The sequence below is a fragment of the Alligator sinensis genome, unplaced genomic scaffold (genome assembly GCF_000455745.1).
Source record: "Alligator sinensis unplaced genomic scaffold, ASM45574v1 scaffold442_1, whole genome shotgun sequence".
Lineage (NCBI taxonomy): Eukaryota > Metazoa > Chordata > Crocodylia > Alligatoridae > Alligator > Alligator sinensis.
Window position 1 is genome coordinate 5,300,394 of NW_005841829.1, and position 14,763 is coordinate 5,315,156.

Consider the following 14,763-nt stretch of genomic DNA (forward strand, 5'->3'; position numbering starts at 1 on the left):
GGTTGGGGAGCCCCAAGAACAAGCTCCCTCCACTGCCTTTCCCCGCTCCCATTCTGAAAACAGCGAGCACTGGCAGATAGCTGTTGCCAGTACTATGGGTACCTGGCTGCAGACTCCCAGCCCCAGCTAGATTCCCCTCCCCGCTGGAACCAACAGTGAATTTCTGTTTGGTCTGGGGTTATGTTGCAACTCAGAATGCTTTGCAGAAATCACCTTCTGCCTACACCCATACGTGAACTAAGTTGGATCAGGTGGTAACCTCCCCAAATGTCTGTATGCAGCCTAAAAGTATGAGTAGGATGTTTTTCTAAGTTCTGATCCTTTCTTTGAGTTTGAGGAAGATGATCTCTATACCCCAATTTCCTGCCCTGTAAAACAAGAATAATGATACTTGTTCCTAGGAATAACACGTGAAATAACTGTTTCAGATCTTTAGCACACTCATCAGGACACTGGCTTGAAACACAGAAGACCCAGGTTCTTACTCTGTTCCTAACAAGGGCTCCTGATAGACCTGAAGATCACTTATACTATTTGTGCTTCTATTATTTCTATTTTAGAAATGAAGAATACTTCTCTACTTCAATATTGTTCTGAGCAATATCACATTAAAGAATATAAAGTGTTCAGATACTTATGTGCTACATAAGACCAGAGAATGATAGGAATTTGCATTTTTTTTAAAGGGCTTTCTTGGAGAACATGTGGAATTTTATAAAATGTTCTAGCCACCTTTAACAATAAATGTTAATGTGGGAAAGAGCAAGAGACACAAGATGACTGGATTAGTTCAAAGAATAAAGCCTACAGATACAACACAAACACTGCATTGAGGTCACATCTGGCAGAGATGAGACAGGGAGTAGGACCAAAATTGGTGCATCAGAAATTAGGACTAATTGATGGAAAAAATAATAAAAGGGTAAGTTATTAAGAGGCTTCCTTTTGGGTTCCTTAAACAGAGACTGTGTGGGAAAGAGGAAGTAGAAGATTCTCTTTGGGCAAGTCTAGTAGGTCTCTAGTTTACTCTTCCTTCAGTCCTGAGCCTTGTAGACAGTGGTATCATTGTAGCAGTCATAACTCAGCTCACCACTGGGAATGTTTGACTATTAGTGTGGTATCGATGAGGAACACAGCATGACACCTGCAAGATCCTGTAATATTTTCCATCCAATAATGCCCTCCTCCTCTCTTTTCTGTTAGCTTTTCACATGATTCTAAGATCACCTGTACTACACACCACTAAATGGCCTATCCAGTTCTGCCCAGCCAGAGGAGGTCAATAAAAAAGAGGCACTTGTCTAGGCCAGACCAATGTTATTTCAGTTTAGGGAAATGAATTGGGGTCCAGAGCAACAGCTGTAGTAGACAACTTGCCAGCCTAGAACATCTAACTGTAACTGAGTAGTCACCTTGGATCTTGAGGACATCACCAAGAAGCTATATTATTATATTGACTATCCTAGCTCTTTCTCGTCTGTGTGTCTGTTTTGACAAAGTAAAGGAAAATGACTGTCATTTATAACTCAGAGTTGAATAACAGAACTAGCTCGTTTCCTTCCTCTAAGAAGGCCACTTAACAAAATAAGAGACTTCAGTCAATACCATCTCTGAAATATGGACTTCAACAAGCTATGCATTTGTTCTATATAACCTCCATTTCAGTTTCAAATGCCTGCTATTTTGTTTTATTTTCTCAACCCGCCCCGCCAGTTCTTTACCTTAATCAATATGTTCCCAAATCTGTCATATATTGTACAGTGCATCTGCTATAGTACTAAGCAAGCTGAGGTCTCTATACTGAAGACCCTGGACCTAGTTCAGCTGTCTAATATAGTACAGTATTAGGGCCATGATAACACTTTGGGAATAACTTTTATTCCATTGAAGTTAACAGAATGGCAGTGAGAAGTCCTTTTCCCTACCTCATGTACTCAGCATATTTTGGTTGCAGTTGAGAATCTGGCCATGAAAGCAACATGGAGTAAGTATTAAGAATTACTCTTACATGGCAAGCAGGGTGGGGAAGGAAAAGAGAGTGTATTTGCAAACAAGCTAATTTGTTACATTGTGAAACAGGCCTGATGCCTATGGAAGTGAGTGATTTTGATTTTCGTGAGATATTAAAAATGATGAAGCTACTTACATGTTGTCCTTAGACCTTTAAAAAATTATGCCCCTTTATAAACACTCTCAAGTCTAATGAGTCTACTTAGCATTTTTTAACGAATAAGATAATTCTTCCCTTTGTATAATATTGTTCTAAAATGGCAGATAATAATCTAAGTGTGAAAATAAATGAGGAAGACTGAGTTGAATCCATATGACTGAATTTACACAGAATTTTTTCAAGGGTAAAAGACAAAAAGAGATCTTCACTTTGAAAATGCCATTAGGAAAAGTCAAATGTTTTAAAATGATCTAAAACATATCAATTCTGCCAAAACCCCTCAGGTCAGAGGAGGAAAAGCCAAATCTTTTATTACTATTTATAAATATCCTGCAACAGCCAGAAAGATCATTAATAGCTAAACATTAAACGTCACTGAAGGGTTAAAAAAAGAAGCACATTTGTGTCTTTACTTAAGACTTACTCAACCTCAAGCTATTTAAGACTGCAAAATATTTGTAATGCAGTCTCTTAGAAACACAATGACATGGAAATCCAGAAGATTAATTGTATAATGTCAACACAGTAGGGTGTGTATGATTTCCGCTCCAAATGCACAAACAGAAATTATGTCCATTTCCCATAACTTTGGTCAGCAAAAGACATGTAGTATATTTTAACAAAATGTTAAATTGCTCCAGCTAGACATATCCAACTCCAATTTTCCTCTCCTGATACCTTAACTCTCTCTTCTATTAAAGGAGTCAACAATTTTCTGTTTCTCAAATTCAGTTGCTACATCTTTAAATTTAAATCTTTTGCTCCTGCAGAAATGGGTGTTTTTAGGGAGCTAACATTTTAAATTATCTGCAGGAAGCAGAGTGCTGCTTGAAAGGGAATCACAGAATGGAGGGACATAAGAACTCACCTATAAAAAAGCTGTAAACAGTAATTGCTACCTGTCCTTATGTACTGGATCAAGGACTTTGCCTACTTGACCACTGTCACATTCAGATCTTTTCAGTCAACACTATTGTTTCTTCTCCACTTTAATTTACTGAATTAATTCTCACTGTTTTATTTGTTGAATCTTATTAACAATCCTCTCTCAAACTTGTATCTAAAAAGTGAAACACCAAATCTTGCTTCCACTTGCAATAGAAATACAAATAATACTTTTGTTAGCCTCAGATAAGTAACTGAAATTTCATATCTAAAAGAACTCTTACCTACTGTAGTACTTTTAGAACTGGGACAATCATGCTAACAACAAGTTAGTCAGTGCTTTAATTGCTTCTTATAAGTTTTCCCATCATAGCCCACAATGTTTTGGTGACAAAATGAAATGGGACATTGTGTTTGATGTAGATTATTGTTACAGTTTGTTAGCCAACTCTAAAAACCTCTTCTGTACAAAATGAAAACCTTACCTTTGTTTGGATAGCAAACCAATGTAAGCATTACAACTTAAAACAGTATACACTGATTTCAGTAGGATTGGTCATATTAATACAGCTCAGTTTTTTGCTGTATATTGTTTACAATTTTAAAAGTAAAGTATTGAAAATGTATGGGTGGGTAGTCAAGGAACACATCTTCATATCCAATATCCCTCAAAATCATACTTAAAAAATGTTCTTATGAAATTTTCTGCCCCAGCCAAATTCAGTGGCATTACAGAATTTAAGCATTTCTCATTTGCCCCATCAAAAGCCTCATTCAAAAAAGGAGAAGAATGTAAAAATTCAGTTTGTATTCCATTTCATAGGCCCAGATCTGCTCAGTTGTACAGTCTTGAGAACCCCAGTAAGAATTCAGTCTGCATAGGTCTCCTGTTTATTCTGCTGTTTAACATTAAGTTGATTAATCAATGAAAAATATGAAGGAATACATTTGTTTTATTACTTTAGTTACTCTTCAACAAAATTTTATCTGCCATTCCAAGATGCATTATCCTTGCCAGGAATCCAACTTGAAATATATTAACAAAGACTCAGGTGCTGAGCACCCGATAATCTGACTATATAGTCAGTGGCAGAAAAGCATACTACCTTCTACACAAGCCTTTTCAGATTATGTCCATACCAACTGAATGCACAAGAGCAGAAAAATCCTCTCAGCCCTTGATACTGCTGACTATGTGGATAAGTAGCAATGTAGAGAGTAATGAACCTAACAATGGTACAATTTTCCATATTTCCTAAATCCAACAGTACTCAGATATGCCAGGCCATGATGTAGATGGGGAATGGAACCTGTCCACAGGAGAAAAACTCTTGCATATTTAAATTTATTGTAAATAAATGTTCCAAAAAAGAAAGAAAGAAAAAGAAAAGAAAAGAAAAAAACAACAACAAAAAAAGTGGAATTATACGCATTTACTTTTCTTTAAAAAAATGGTTTCCACTAAAGGGTTTCTATATAATTATCTAAGTACTAATACAGTATTTATATACAAAAATCTAATTTGAAAGAATTTACTGTACAAAAGAAAGTATAAGCATTACTTACTATTTTATGATTTCAGCAAATAGTGAAAACTTATGACAACTATGCACCTAAGCATATAGTCTTACTATTTACAGGAATGTCAGTATTAAGCCAAGAACATTTTTAGATTAATATTTACATTTGAAATTTCTATAGAGAAAGTTCCCTAACATTTTTCTTCATAATAGTTGATTTTCTTCTCAAATTTTTAGGTTATCAATAAGTGAAGTTATCAATGAATGAAAGGGGAAAAATCTGTCTTTTATAAAGGACAAAATTCCACCACTTGTATTCACACTAGTAGTTGTATTGCAGTCAGTGGGTCTGCTTGTGGAAGTACTTTCTACAAGCTATAGTGCTTACTTTGTGTGAGTACATCAACTGGAATTTGGCCTTGTTTAATACAAGATATCTAATTAGAATAAAAAATATTGACATTCCTGCAGTCAAAATACAAGAGAAACAGCTATTAACAAAATATAAGCCCTTTATTAATAACAATCTTTGGTTGGATCAATATTTTAAATTAATTTTCACAATACTTGGTTAATTTAATCACTTCCTTCCACATAATTCCTTGTCTGGTACCTTTTTTGGACAAACTATAGAAAAAATTACCAAGTTCATTACATACTTTATATTAAAACCAATAAATATTACAAAACTAGGTGTGGCATTTTTAAAGTTCTATTTAAAATCTATAAATTAATTTGGCAAAGAAGAAAGAAAAGAAAAAGATAAAATTCTTTTTGGTTGTTGAAATATAACAGTCTTTTTGACGTTTGGTTTTGTAACAAACCATACAGTAGTTAGAGTTAAAAGAAACTTCTGTTTTTATTTTATTCTTTAGTTTGATATTTGCAATATGTGTGCCATGGATAAGACAAAGTGTTAAAAACATGTGGTTAACTGCACCATTATTTTGGGGAAAATTTGAGTTTATCACTTGACCCTTTAAACTCAAAGTGACTAACATGAAAAAAGTTGCACTGATAGGGTCTATACATGTTTCACAGGTAACAATTCTAGACTGTTACTTTAAAGAAATGCCTTATATGTAAGAAAATATATTTTAAGACAAAAAGAAAAGTCCTATAACTGAAAATCTGGTCCTGTAGTCCCAGTTAAGGCAAAACTTCCATTGAAGACAACAGGTCATATTTATTTAAGGCCTAGTCTTGCCTTTTCTGGTGTAGATGCCCTTACTAGCAGAAAGGAAAAACAATAGCTAAATAAAGTCAGTGCAACATCCTCCGCTCCACCATAGCAGAGGGGAGACTGCTGTAGAGAAGAACCCAGTGGCTTTGACTGAGGAGGGGATGTGGCCAAGCTGGTAGGGAGAGTTATATCCCCATATTAGATGCTAGATGGGGCAGTATAAATGACTGTGACTCTACATGTGCTCACTAAGTCAGGGCCCCTTTAGAATACCCTACAGTGCTCAACCTGCTGAAAAGTTCTATGAAATTGTGCTGCTGCTGAGCTGTCACTGGCTTGGTGTCCCAAATGCATCGTGTACAAGTACATGATACACTTTGGGCACTGAAGTAGTTGCATGCACATACATTTCACCCATCAGAAGAACTTTTCTAGAAAACTAATAGCTCTCACAGATGCACAGAATTGGGATGACAGTGAATGCATCTAGTCTGATTTCACATTCTCATTTTTCTAAATGTAGTTGTGCACCAATGGAGATCGCTAGGATATAACACATTCTGTCAGGATCAAAAAAGAAAACAACTCTGTTGTTGCCTGTTCAAGATGAAAATCCCCACCCATCTTTTTTTTTAAACCTGAACTTGCTTCAGTCATATAGTCTAGTAATCTCAATGGGAGTTTTGTTTGTCTAGGATCTGCAGGTTTAAATCCAGATTTTATCTGACAGGGAGCTGAGCTGCATCTTTGAAAATGAATGTGTCTTGTTAGGTTGATATGGTTTCTCCCCTCCCGCTGAAGGAAACTAGAACACACTGTAAAATTGATTTCTGCATATCCTTTATAAAGCAACCTCCCAAATTGTTTAGGCTTTGGGTGCCAAAAAGATTTTAAGCTATTATCATCATTACTTGAAATGTACCTTTCATTATTTAAATTCTCAGGGAACATTTCTACTAGTACATACTAAATACTTGCATTTTACTAATGCACACCAACATCAATATGAAATATAAAATTCCCTGCATTACTGATTGTGCAAACAAATCCTATCAGAAATAGAATGTGGTCCTCCATATTTGTAAGAATTTCTCACAAAGATGGGAGCAAAATGGCTGCACATACTTAAACATGCACCAGGTTGTCCATAAATCAAGTCTCGCTGTTAAGTGATGGCTTGTTTATCTATGGAATGCCCCAACATAGCAAACTGCTGCTGCTGCTGCTGCGTCGTCTTCTATACATCCACATGATAAGAATGGCAAGAGGACAAACTCCCACTGTGGCTTCTTGAGAGCCTGGGGCTGTGATTGTTCCAGTTTTCAACTTTTTTCTTCTCCTTGTCTTTCCAGGTTTCCAGCATTTGTACTTTCCCCTGCTCTTCTTTCATAAAAACCTCTACCATGAGAACTTTCTCTTTATGAATCTGCTGACTAATGTCCTTGGGAATGTCTGGGATAATCCAGTCAACAAAGTCACTCATGAACATGACCAAGTTCTGAAAAACAGATTTTGAGAAAAATGTGAGCAAATTCAATTGAAATGAAGAATTTTTTGGTAGGATTTTTGTTGTAGTTTCTTTGGAACAAAGCAGAAAGAACACTATTTCAACGTGGCCTTTATTTGTCCTATAAGCCTGGTATTGAGTTGAATGTGGGAAGTTCTATGTATCAGCTACTTAGCCATACCATCACCTTACATCAAGGGAATAACAGGCCTTTTTCCTTCACTTCCCTTACTGCTGATGAACTTGAAATGTTTTGTGGGAATTGTGACAGGGAGCCAAGGGCTCCCATTACTTTAAGGGAGAAGCAGCAGCAGCGCGATCCCCAGGTTGGGGAAAAACTGCCCATCATGGGCTGGTTGCAGGGGAATAGGCAACCTGGGACCCATTGTTTACAAGTGCCTGTTTCTGAGCTAGCTCCCCAGCCATAGGTTGAGAGGCCCACTTGAGAGGCAAGAGCCCTGCTATTGCAGCTAGATTAGCAGCCATAGCTGTTCATTAGAATTACAAAGGAACAGCTGTGCCAGGGTTAGAGAGTCACTTGATCCAACAGGGGCCACACTGCAAATCTTAAAAGCCAGCACCTGGGGAAAGGCAAGAGAAAGGCTGGCACTCTGCAGAGAGGAGAGCTCTTCGCAGGGAGGAGCTGTGTGTGCAAGACCCAGGCAGACATGAAACGCCCTGGAGATGGAGGTGAGAGCTCTGTGGGAGGATGGCTGAACAAATAGTTGGTTAACCCCGAGTGAGCGGGAGGTTTAATTAAGTGGCTGCTTGTAATTTTTTTGTTTGTTCAAGTTTACACTGGCAGACCGGATGTGGCTAAACAGGTTGACTAGGAGCCAAAGGGGTGCCTGAGGACATGTGAGTGTTTTGAGCCCTGCCAGCAGTCAGGGCTTAAGATGCTGACACGAAGAAACCATGAAGATTAAAGTCTGAGCCAGGAAAGACAACAGAGGTGGCCTGAAGCCAGAAAGGCTAGAGCCAGAGCCTGAGAGGGGTAAAAACTAGGGCCAGGGGCCTGGAGACAGACGGGAGAGGCAGGAGCCAATTCCCAGAAACCATGAATAGCCCTTAAGCCAACTGGTGCAGTAGAGCATGTATGGACCGAGAGGGCCCCATCTAGCACCTGAGGGGAAGGATGGGGATCTGCTGGGTTCAGGAGGGACCAATAATTGACAAGGGCTTGCTCTGGGACCCTGGGGCAGCCTCCCTTTTCATAATCAAATTATTCCAATACAGGTGAGAGAAAAGGGGGGTACCCTAGGAGCCAGAGCAAGGCAGGAGTTGCATGAACAACAGGGGGCATTACGGCTGCCCCAGGGGCCCAATCCTGTCAAAGGAATAAATTTATTTTGTCAGAATTTTTCTACAGGAAATTATCACAACATTTTGATTTTGTTCCATCTTAGTAGAAATCCTATTTCTGAAATCCTGAAATCCTTAGTGGAAATCCTATTTCTGAAATCTTGATTTCCTGGATCAAAAATCCATTTTTGGTTAGCTGTTTTTGGCTTTAATTAAAATCATCCTTGTGCAGAGGACCAGTCTATTAGTCTGTGTTCTACTTCAGTCTCACTTAATCCTTTTCAGATAGTTAAAAGGGTACTAACTAGTCTATTCATCTTGTGACTCACTTCTCCACTAAAGTCTAGTCTCTACCTATCCCAAAAGGTGGTTCAGACAGCTGCAAAATTATTTTACAAGCAAAACTAAGAGTTCTGAGGTTCTGTATGATACATGACAAGTCTGTGAGGATCAGAGTCCTCTAGAAGTAGTTTGACTGGTAATATCCTATTGAAACCTATATCATTTATGTACAAAAGTTATACTCATGCATGTGATGTCTCTTTTCCTTCTATGGTCTAGAAAGTTTTAGATCAAACAATACCTGGAAAACTATCACAAATGCTAATCTTGCTGCTAGCACAGCCCAAAAATCCTTTGAAATGTCATATTTGTTTTCAGACCATGGGGGTTCTCGGTAATCTTTGTATCTGTAAAACAGGACATGTTAAATCAAGCACAATGCTTTAAAATGTTAACACAATTAGAATTTAGCACTAAATATGCCTTAAACACTCCTTCACATTCCCTAAAAACAATTATTTTGTACAGTATTGCTTTATGTAAACCCAGATAAAGAAGTCACACCTGTGATAATTTTGAAATATGTTGTTGATCTCAGATAATTATGCTTTGTCACCACTACAAACAGCATCAAGTTAGACTAAAGATAGGGTACACCACAAACTTTAGATCACAGTCTCAACATCCTCCAAGTTTGGGAACTATTTGTGCTCAGGTTAATTTCTAGGAACAAAAAACTTATCTCAAAGCCATGTGGTAGAGCATAACTCTAATCTGTGCATATTTAGAAAGAACAGAGGACTAGATTCAGATTTCACTGGGTAGATATGAAAATAAATTTCATTATAAGCACATTTTGGAAGAACTGGAATTACTTATTCTGGAAATGAGAAGACTGAGAAGAGACTTGATAACAGCTTTCAAATACAGCTGTCAGCTCTGAAGGGTGGTTATAAAGATTATCACAAAAGGCTAGTCTCTGTCACTAAAGGGGACAGGAGGAGTAACATTCTTAAATTGTAACGAGAAATTTAGGTTGGCTATTAGGAAAAACTTTGTAGGTATGAGGGAGGTTAAAAACTAGAATCAATTACCTAGAAATGTTGTTGGAAACTCTAACTACCAAACATACTTGATCCTAAGAGTGGAGAGAGGGTTCCTATGCAATATGGAGATTTTGTTGCCCCTCCTCTAACACACAATATGCACAGCCAGAAAGAAAAATCTTTGCAAGTGCTCTGACAAGTACTTGTTTTTGTTGTAACCTCTGTTTCTCAAGCTAAGCAATGCATATACAGCAAATATTTGGCAGCTCCGAGATTCCACTCTATATGGCATAAACAAGACAGAGCTACAAACAGGATATTACAAAAAAAATACTATTTCAATCTGCTACAGCTAGTCTGTACAGACGACACAACCATATTCCTATTCAACAGGGAAAATCATTTTAAATGGTGATCATTCAAGAAAGTACCTGCATATCTGGACCTCGTAGCCAAGCTCCAAAGGATCATTTGGAGCTGTTCCTTCTTGAAAATCGCTGACATTAAAAGAAGATAGCGTATGGTTCACGAAGCCATGCATGGTGCCATTTTCACTGTACATATACAGGTACACGAGGCGTGGAATGAAGTCAGATGTGAATGAGATCACAAATGCCTAAGCCATAAGAGTAAAGAATGAGCACAGTATTCAGAGGTCATGCTATGCTGATAATAGACCCAAGTGCATCTTCCCCAAGTAATTCTCATGAGTCTAAGGAATGTTATGCAGGGGCTAATACAGTGGTGAGACTGTCTGCAACCCAGGGTTCTCTCAAGATATGAGAACTGTATCAATGCATCTACAAAATGTTTACTCATCCAGCTCCTAAGCATTATACTGTTGCATAGGAGTAGTTTCATGGTGGCTGGCGTCTAATAACTTGAACTACTTTGGCAACCAATATATCGCCCACTATTTTCACAGCTGTCCCTGCCATCCATATTTAACAGAAAAACACTTTCCACACTGTTTCTCAATTTCTCTCAAAAATGCATGTACTGCTCTGGAACCCTTCACTTACTTTACTGAACTTCAGCCCCTTTCCTGATCTCAACCCTAACCTTTGCATGTATAGGACAGGTAAAGGAAGAAAGTCACAGATTGAGTTTGAGGGCTTGCAACTATAATAGGTTCCAAAAAAAAAAATAAAATAAAAAAAAATTCCCTAACACTGCCAAGAGCTCCCCCAGAATACTTTCAACTGGCCCAGCATATCAGTAGTATCTGACTGAAACAAAGGGAGAACATAAACTCTTTGTATCACAATGGAAATGTTAAGTAACCCGAGTGCAATTTTACCTTTTCCTATTTTTTCCCAGTCTTGATTTTTTTCAATATAATTAGAAAAAAATTATAACAACTATCAGTAACCAGAGGTTTTAATCTATGTTAAGGGGGAATGACAACTTCAGGACTGAAAAAAAACAGAAGCTCCAGGGGTATACCCATCCACATGTTCAGCGTTGTCTCCCCTTATTGACCTTAGATCCACTGTTTGCCTTGTCAGTAACTTAGATACTACTGTCTGCCTACATTGTCCTGGGTCTCTGAGGACTACAAGGTGAGACAAGCTAATTTCACACAATATAGGAGGCTAAGAACAGAAATGAGAAATAATCTTTTCTTTTGATTTCAGTATAAGAATCTTCAGAAGAATCAAAATGACCCAAAGCATGCCGGTCTTAAAACACTGAAATTAGCCTTGCGTGTCTTCTATGGGGCCTGAGTTTGCCCTCCCATTGGTTTCTGTAGTGCAGTATTGAATCTTCAAATCATAGACCACGGGGGGGCAACATTTTCCAGCGGTGGGCCAGAATCACTCAGCTCAGGTCAAAGCCCAGCTGGGGCTATGATATAGCTGCCACCTCTTCTCCCAGACACCACTTCTGTGCCACCCAGCTGCATTGTGACATGGATGAAGCACTAGGCTGCAATGCAGTGCAGCACAGAATGGGTAAAATCCCCTGCTTCTGCACATCCCCAAAGCCCCAAGTCCATGAGCTGGATGCAATGGCTCTGCAGGCCAGATCAGAGCCATAGGCTGTAGGTTGCTGACCCCTGACAAATAACAACTCACATCATGAAAACAGAATCAAATTAAGAGCCACAATCTTAGCTAGCAATAATTGAATTCTATGGAGCTAAACTGATTTACATGATTTGAGGATCTGGCCCAAAAAAGCTTACAAGGAAAACTTGATTTTACAACAAGAATTAAAAAAAAGCGGTCAAAGAGAGTGAGTTTCAAAATGTCAAGAAATCAGGAAGAAAGACATTTAAGATCAGCAGTACTTTTTTATTTGTCTGAATGGCAGAAGTATGCAGTCAAACTTATTCTTTATTGTTATCCTTGGCATTACTACTGGCTGTTATACCTTTGTTTAATTCTGTATTTTTTTTATAATGTATAAGCAATATGTGATACACTGTAACAAAACCAAACCAAATGGTGGACTTAATTCTCTTCTCCCTGTGATAGTTGCTAAATTAGGTAACTCCACTGACTTCATTAGGTTTAAGTTAGAATAAAACCAATGTAACAGAATGAGGAATCAGCCACTATTTTTTGCATGGAACTACTTACATTTATTATTACAGCAAGCTTTCCTATACCTCTGAGGATATTATACCAGATTCCTGAGGGAAAGACAAACATGGTATTAAACATTTTCAGGCTGTTAATGAAAGCACTGGTAATTGAAAACGTAGCATCTCTCACCAGTCTCATGATTCTAGAAAACTATACTTGCATTTACATTTTTTTCAAAAGTTCAGTTTGTAATAAGCCTTATTTCAAACAGTTGGGGGCAAAAAGAGCCTAAAGTTTGATTCCAACATCCATATTGGGACATGTGCCTCATTTAAAAAAGTTCTGAGCCAACAGCTCCTGTGGGGGAAAGGTGAAGTGAGGGTATAGTAAGATGGAAAGCAGTGGGACTGGGCACATAAAGGAAAGTTGATAACATCTTATCTATTTGATCCAAATCATTCTCTATGGGAAGGAGAAAACTCACCAAGAGGAACTGGAATTCCCACAGAAATCCCTTTATAGAATTGATCAAGTGACCAAACCTTATTGCATCTGCCAAAAGCCAGAGCTGCCCACAAAGCATTCTTACTTCTTCAGGGGCCTTAGTATCCAAGCTCCAAAGGATCCAGTCTCAGTGCATCTACAGTGCGCTTTACTGCAGTTAACTAATTAGCTCTGCAGTAAAGTGATACACTCTACATGTGTGCCAGTATTAGGGTGCAGCAAACTAAATAACTCTGCCATAAGATAGTATCATTGGGGACAGAGTCACTTATGGCAGAGTCATTAAGTGGGCTCAAACGCCTGTCTAGATGATGACCGTTGGGTGCAAATTGCTTCTGGTCATCCCAGCCAACCAGGGGAAAGACCCCTGGCTCCTGCCAGCCCCTGTGCTGCCTGGTGCCACCAACTGGAGCCTGGGACTGACCCCCTGTGCCCCCTGCTAGCCCAGAACTGCTCTGCCCTAGCTCAAATTGCTGCTACCCCAGGTGCATGGGTAGATGCTGTGCCTGGGAGCAATATACTCTGGCTCAACCAGCTCCAGTGTTTATTGCATTGTGTTAATTGCATGTGTAGATGCACCCTCTGTTCCTTTTTTTTTTTCTTTTGTCCTGTTTTCTCCTTCTGTGTGGCCTACTATATCCAGAAACTCCCAATGGTTTTGAAGCATGGAGTCTGGCATGCAAAAAGATAATACTGATTGTATGTTAATTCCATAGCTGCCCCTAACTAGTTTGCTGGGAGAAAGGTGAAAAAAGATCATCCAGTCTCATGGCTGCTTTCTACATCCTGTTTCCTAATTTAGCAAAGGGATTTTTGCAGTGTCTAAAGCACACACCGGTTTAATATATGTGATCATCCATTTTACCAGTGCTCAGCCCTGTGACTGGTACAGACTACAGCCTAACTGTTCATAGAATCATAGATGTAGGATTGGAAGGGACCTTGTAGATCTTCAAGTCCGACCCCCTGCCTGGGCAGGAGGAAAACTGGGCTCAAATGACCCCAGTCAGGTAGGCGTCAAGCCTCTTCTTAAAGACCCCCAGGGTAGGAACCAGCACCACTTCCCTTGGAAGTTGGTTCCAGATCCTAGCTGCCCTAACTGTTACTAATGACAGGTTAAAAAAATTCTCTAGCACAAGCAACTAAAGGTCCTGTATACATTCTGTGTTGATAAGTGAAGTCCATTGCGATATGAATTGGTATATGAGCTCCTTTGGCTTTTCATTAAACTCATCTTTGGCATTCTATAGGGGGTGTATATACTGGCTCATAGTGAACTTACTGCATATACAATTGTCTTAGGACTAAATACTATGAGCCTGATCCATCTAGTCCACCTATTAGGCATGTAAAGGGATTTGTGTGGGCCCATTCCACCCTGTTTGAGATTTTAAGACACAGTTAATAAAAAAACTGTATGTGTCTTCATCCTGCTCACTGTTTTTTGTGACTTAATCTTACTGGTACAATGATGGTGAGTTACAAAAATAAACCTCTTAATGTTTTTTTGGAGACTTATGCAGGGTGGAATAGGATCCCACTTAGGCACCTAATAGAGAGGATGTGGCTCTCTGTGACTTGGATAAATCTTACTGAGACCTAACAAGTGCAAGGTCAACTCTAGCTTTCCCAGCACTTGTTCTGAATTCAGCCTTCGTTAGTAATAGTATAGCTCAGCAGTGACTTGCATCATATTATGACTAAGCAAATGCATGTTTCTCACAGAACTGCAAGCAATTCAGACACAAGGGGCCTTATTCTCCATCAGTCTAAAGGCCAAATCCCAGGCTGCTTGCGCTGTGCTTGGTTAAGGGCTTAACATGTACAAAACTG

The 14,763-nt window shown here is 38.7% G+C and overlaps 1 protein-coding gene across 5 annotated transcripts in view; it reads right to left on the reverse strand.

The window, feature by feature from the left end:
• Positions 1-5,782: 5,782 nt before the first annotated feature.
• The window catches only part of ANO1 (anoctamin 1), a 138,674-nt gene continuing 129,693 nt past the window's right edge, over positions 5,783-14,763 (reverse strand). For all 5 annotated transcript variants that reach the window (XM_025198219.1, XM_014518052.2, XM_025198265.1 and 2 more), the window contains 4 exons: positions 12,481-12,533; positions 10,327-10,511; positions 9,151-9,256; positions 5,783-7,256 (listed from right to left, as the gene is read on the reverse strand). In XM_025198219.1, coding sequence (XP_025054004.1) covers positions 6,996-7,256; positions 9,151-9,256; positions 10,327-10,511; positions 12,481-12,533 — 605 coding nt within the window. In that variant the 3' untranslated portion in view covers positions 5,783-6,995. The remainder of the gene's footprint in view (positions 7,257-9,150; positions 9,257-10,326; positions 10,512-12,480; positions 12,534-14,763) is intronic.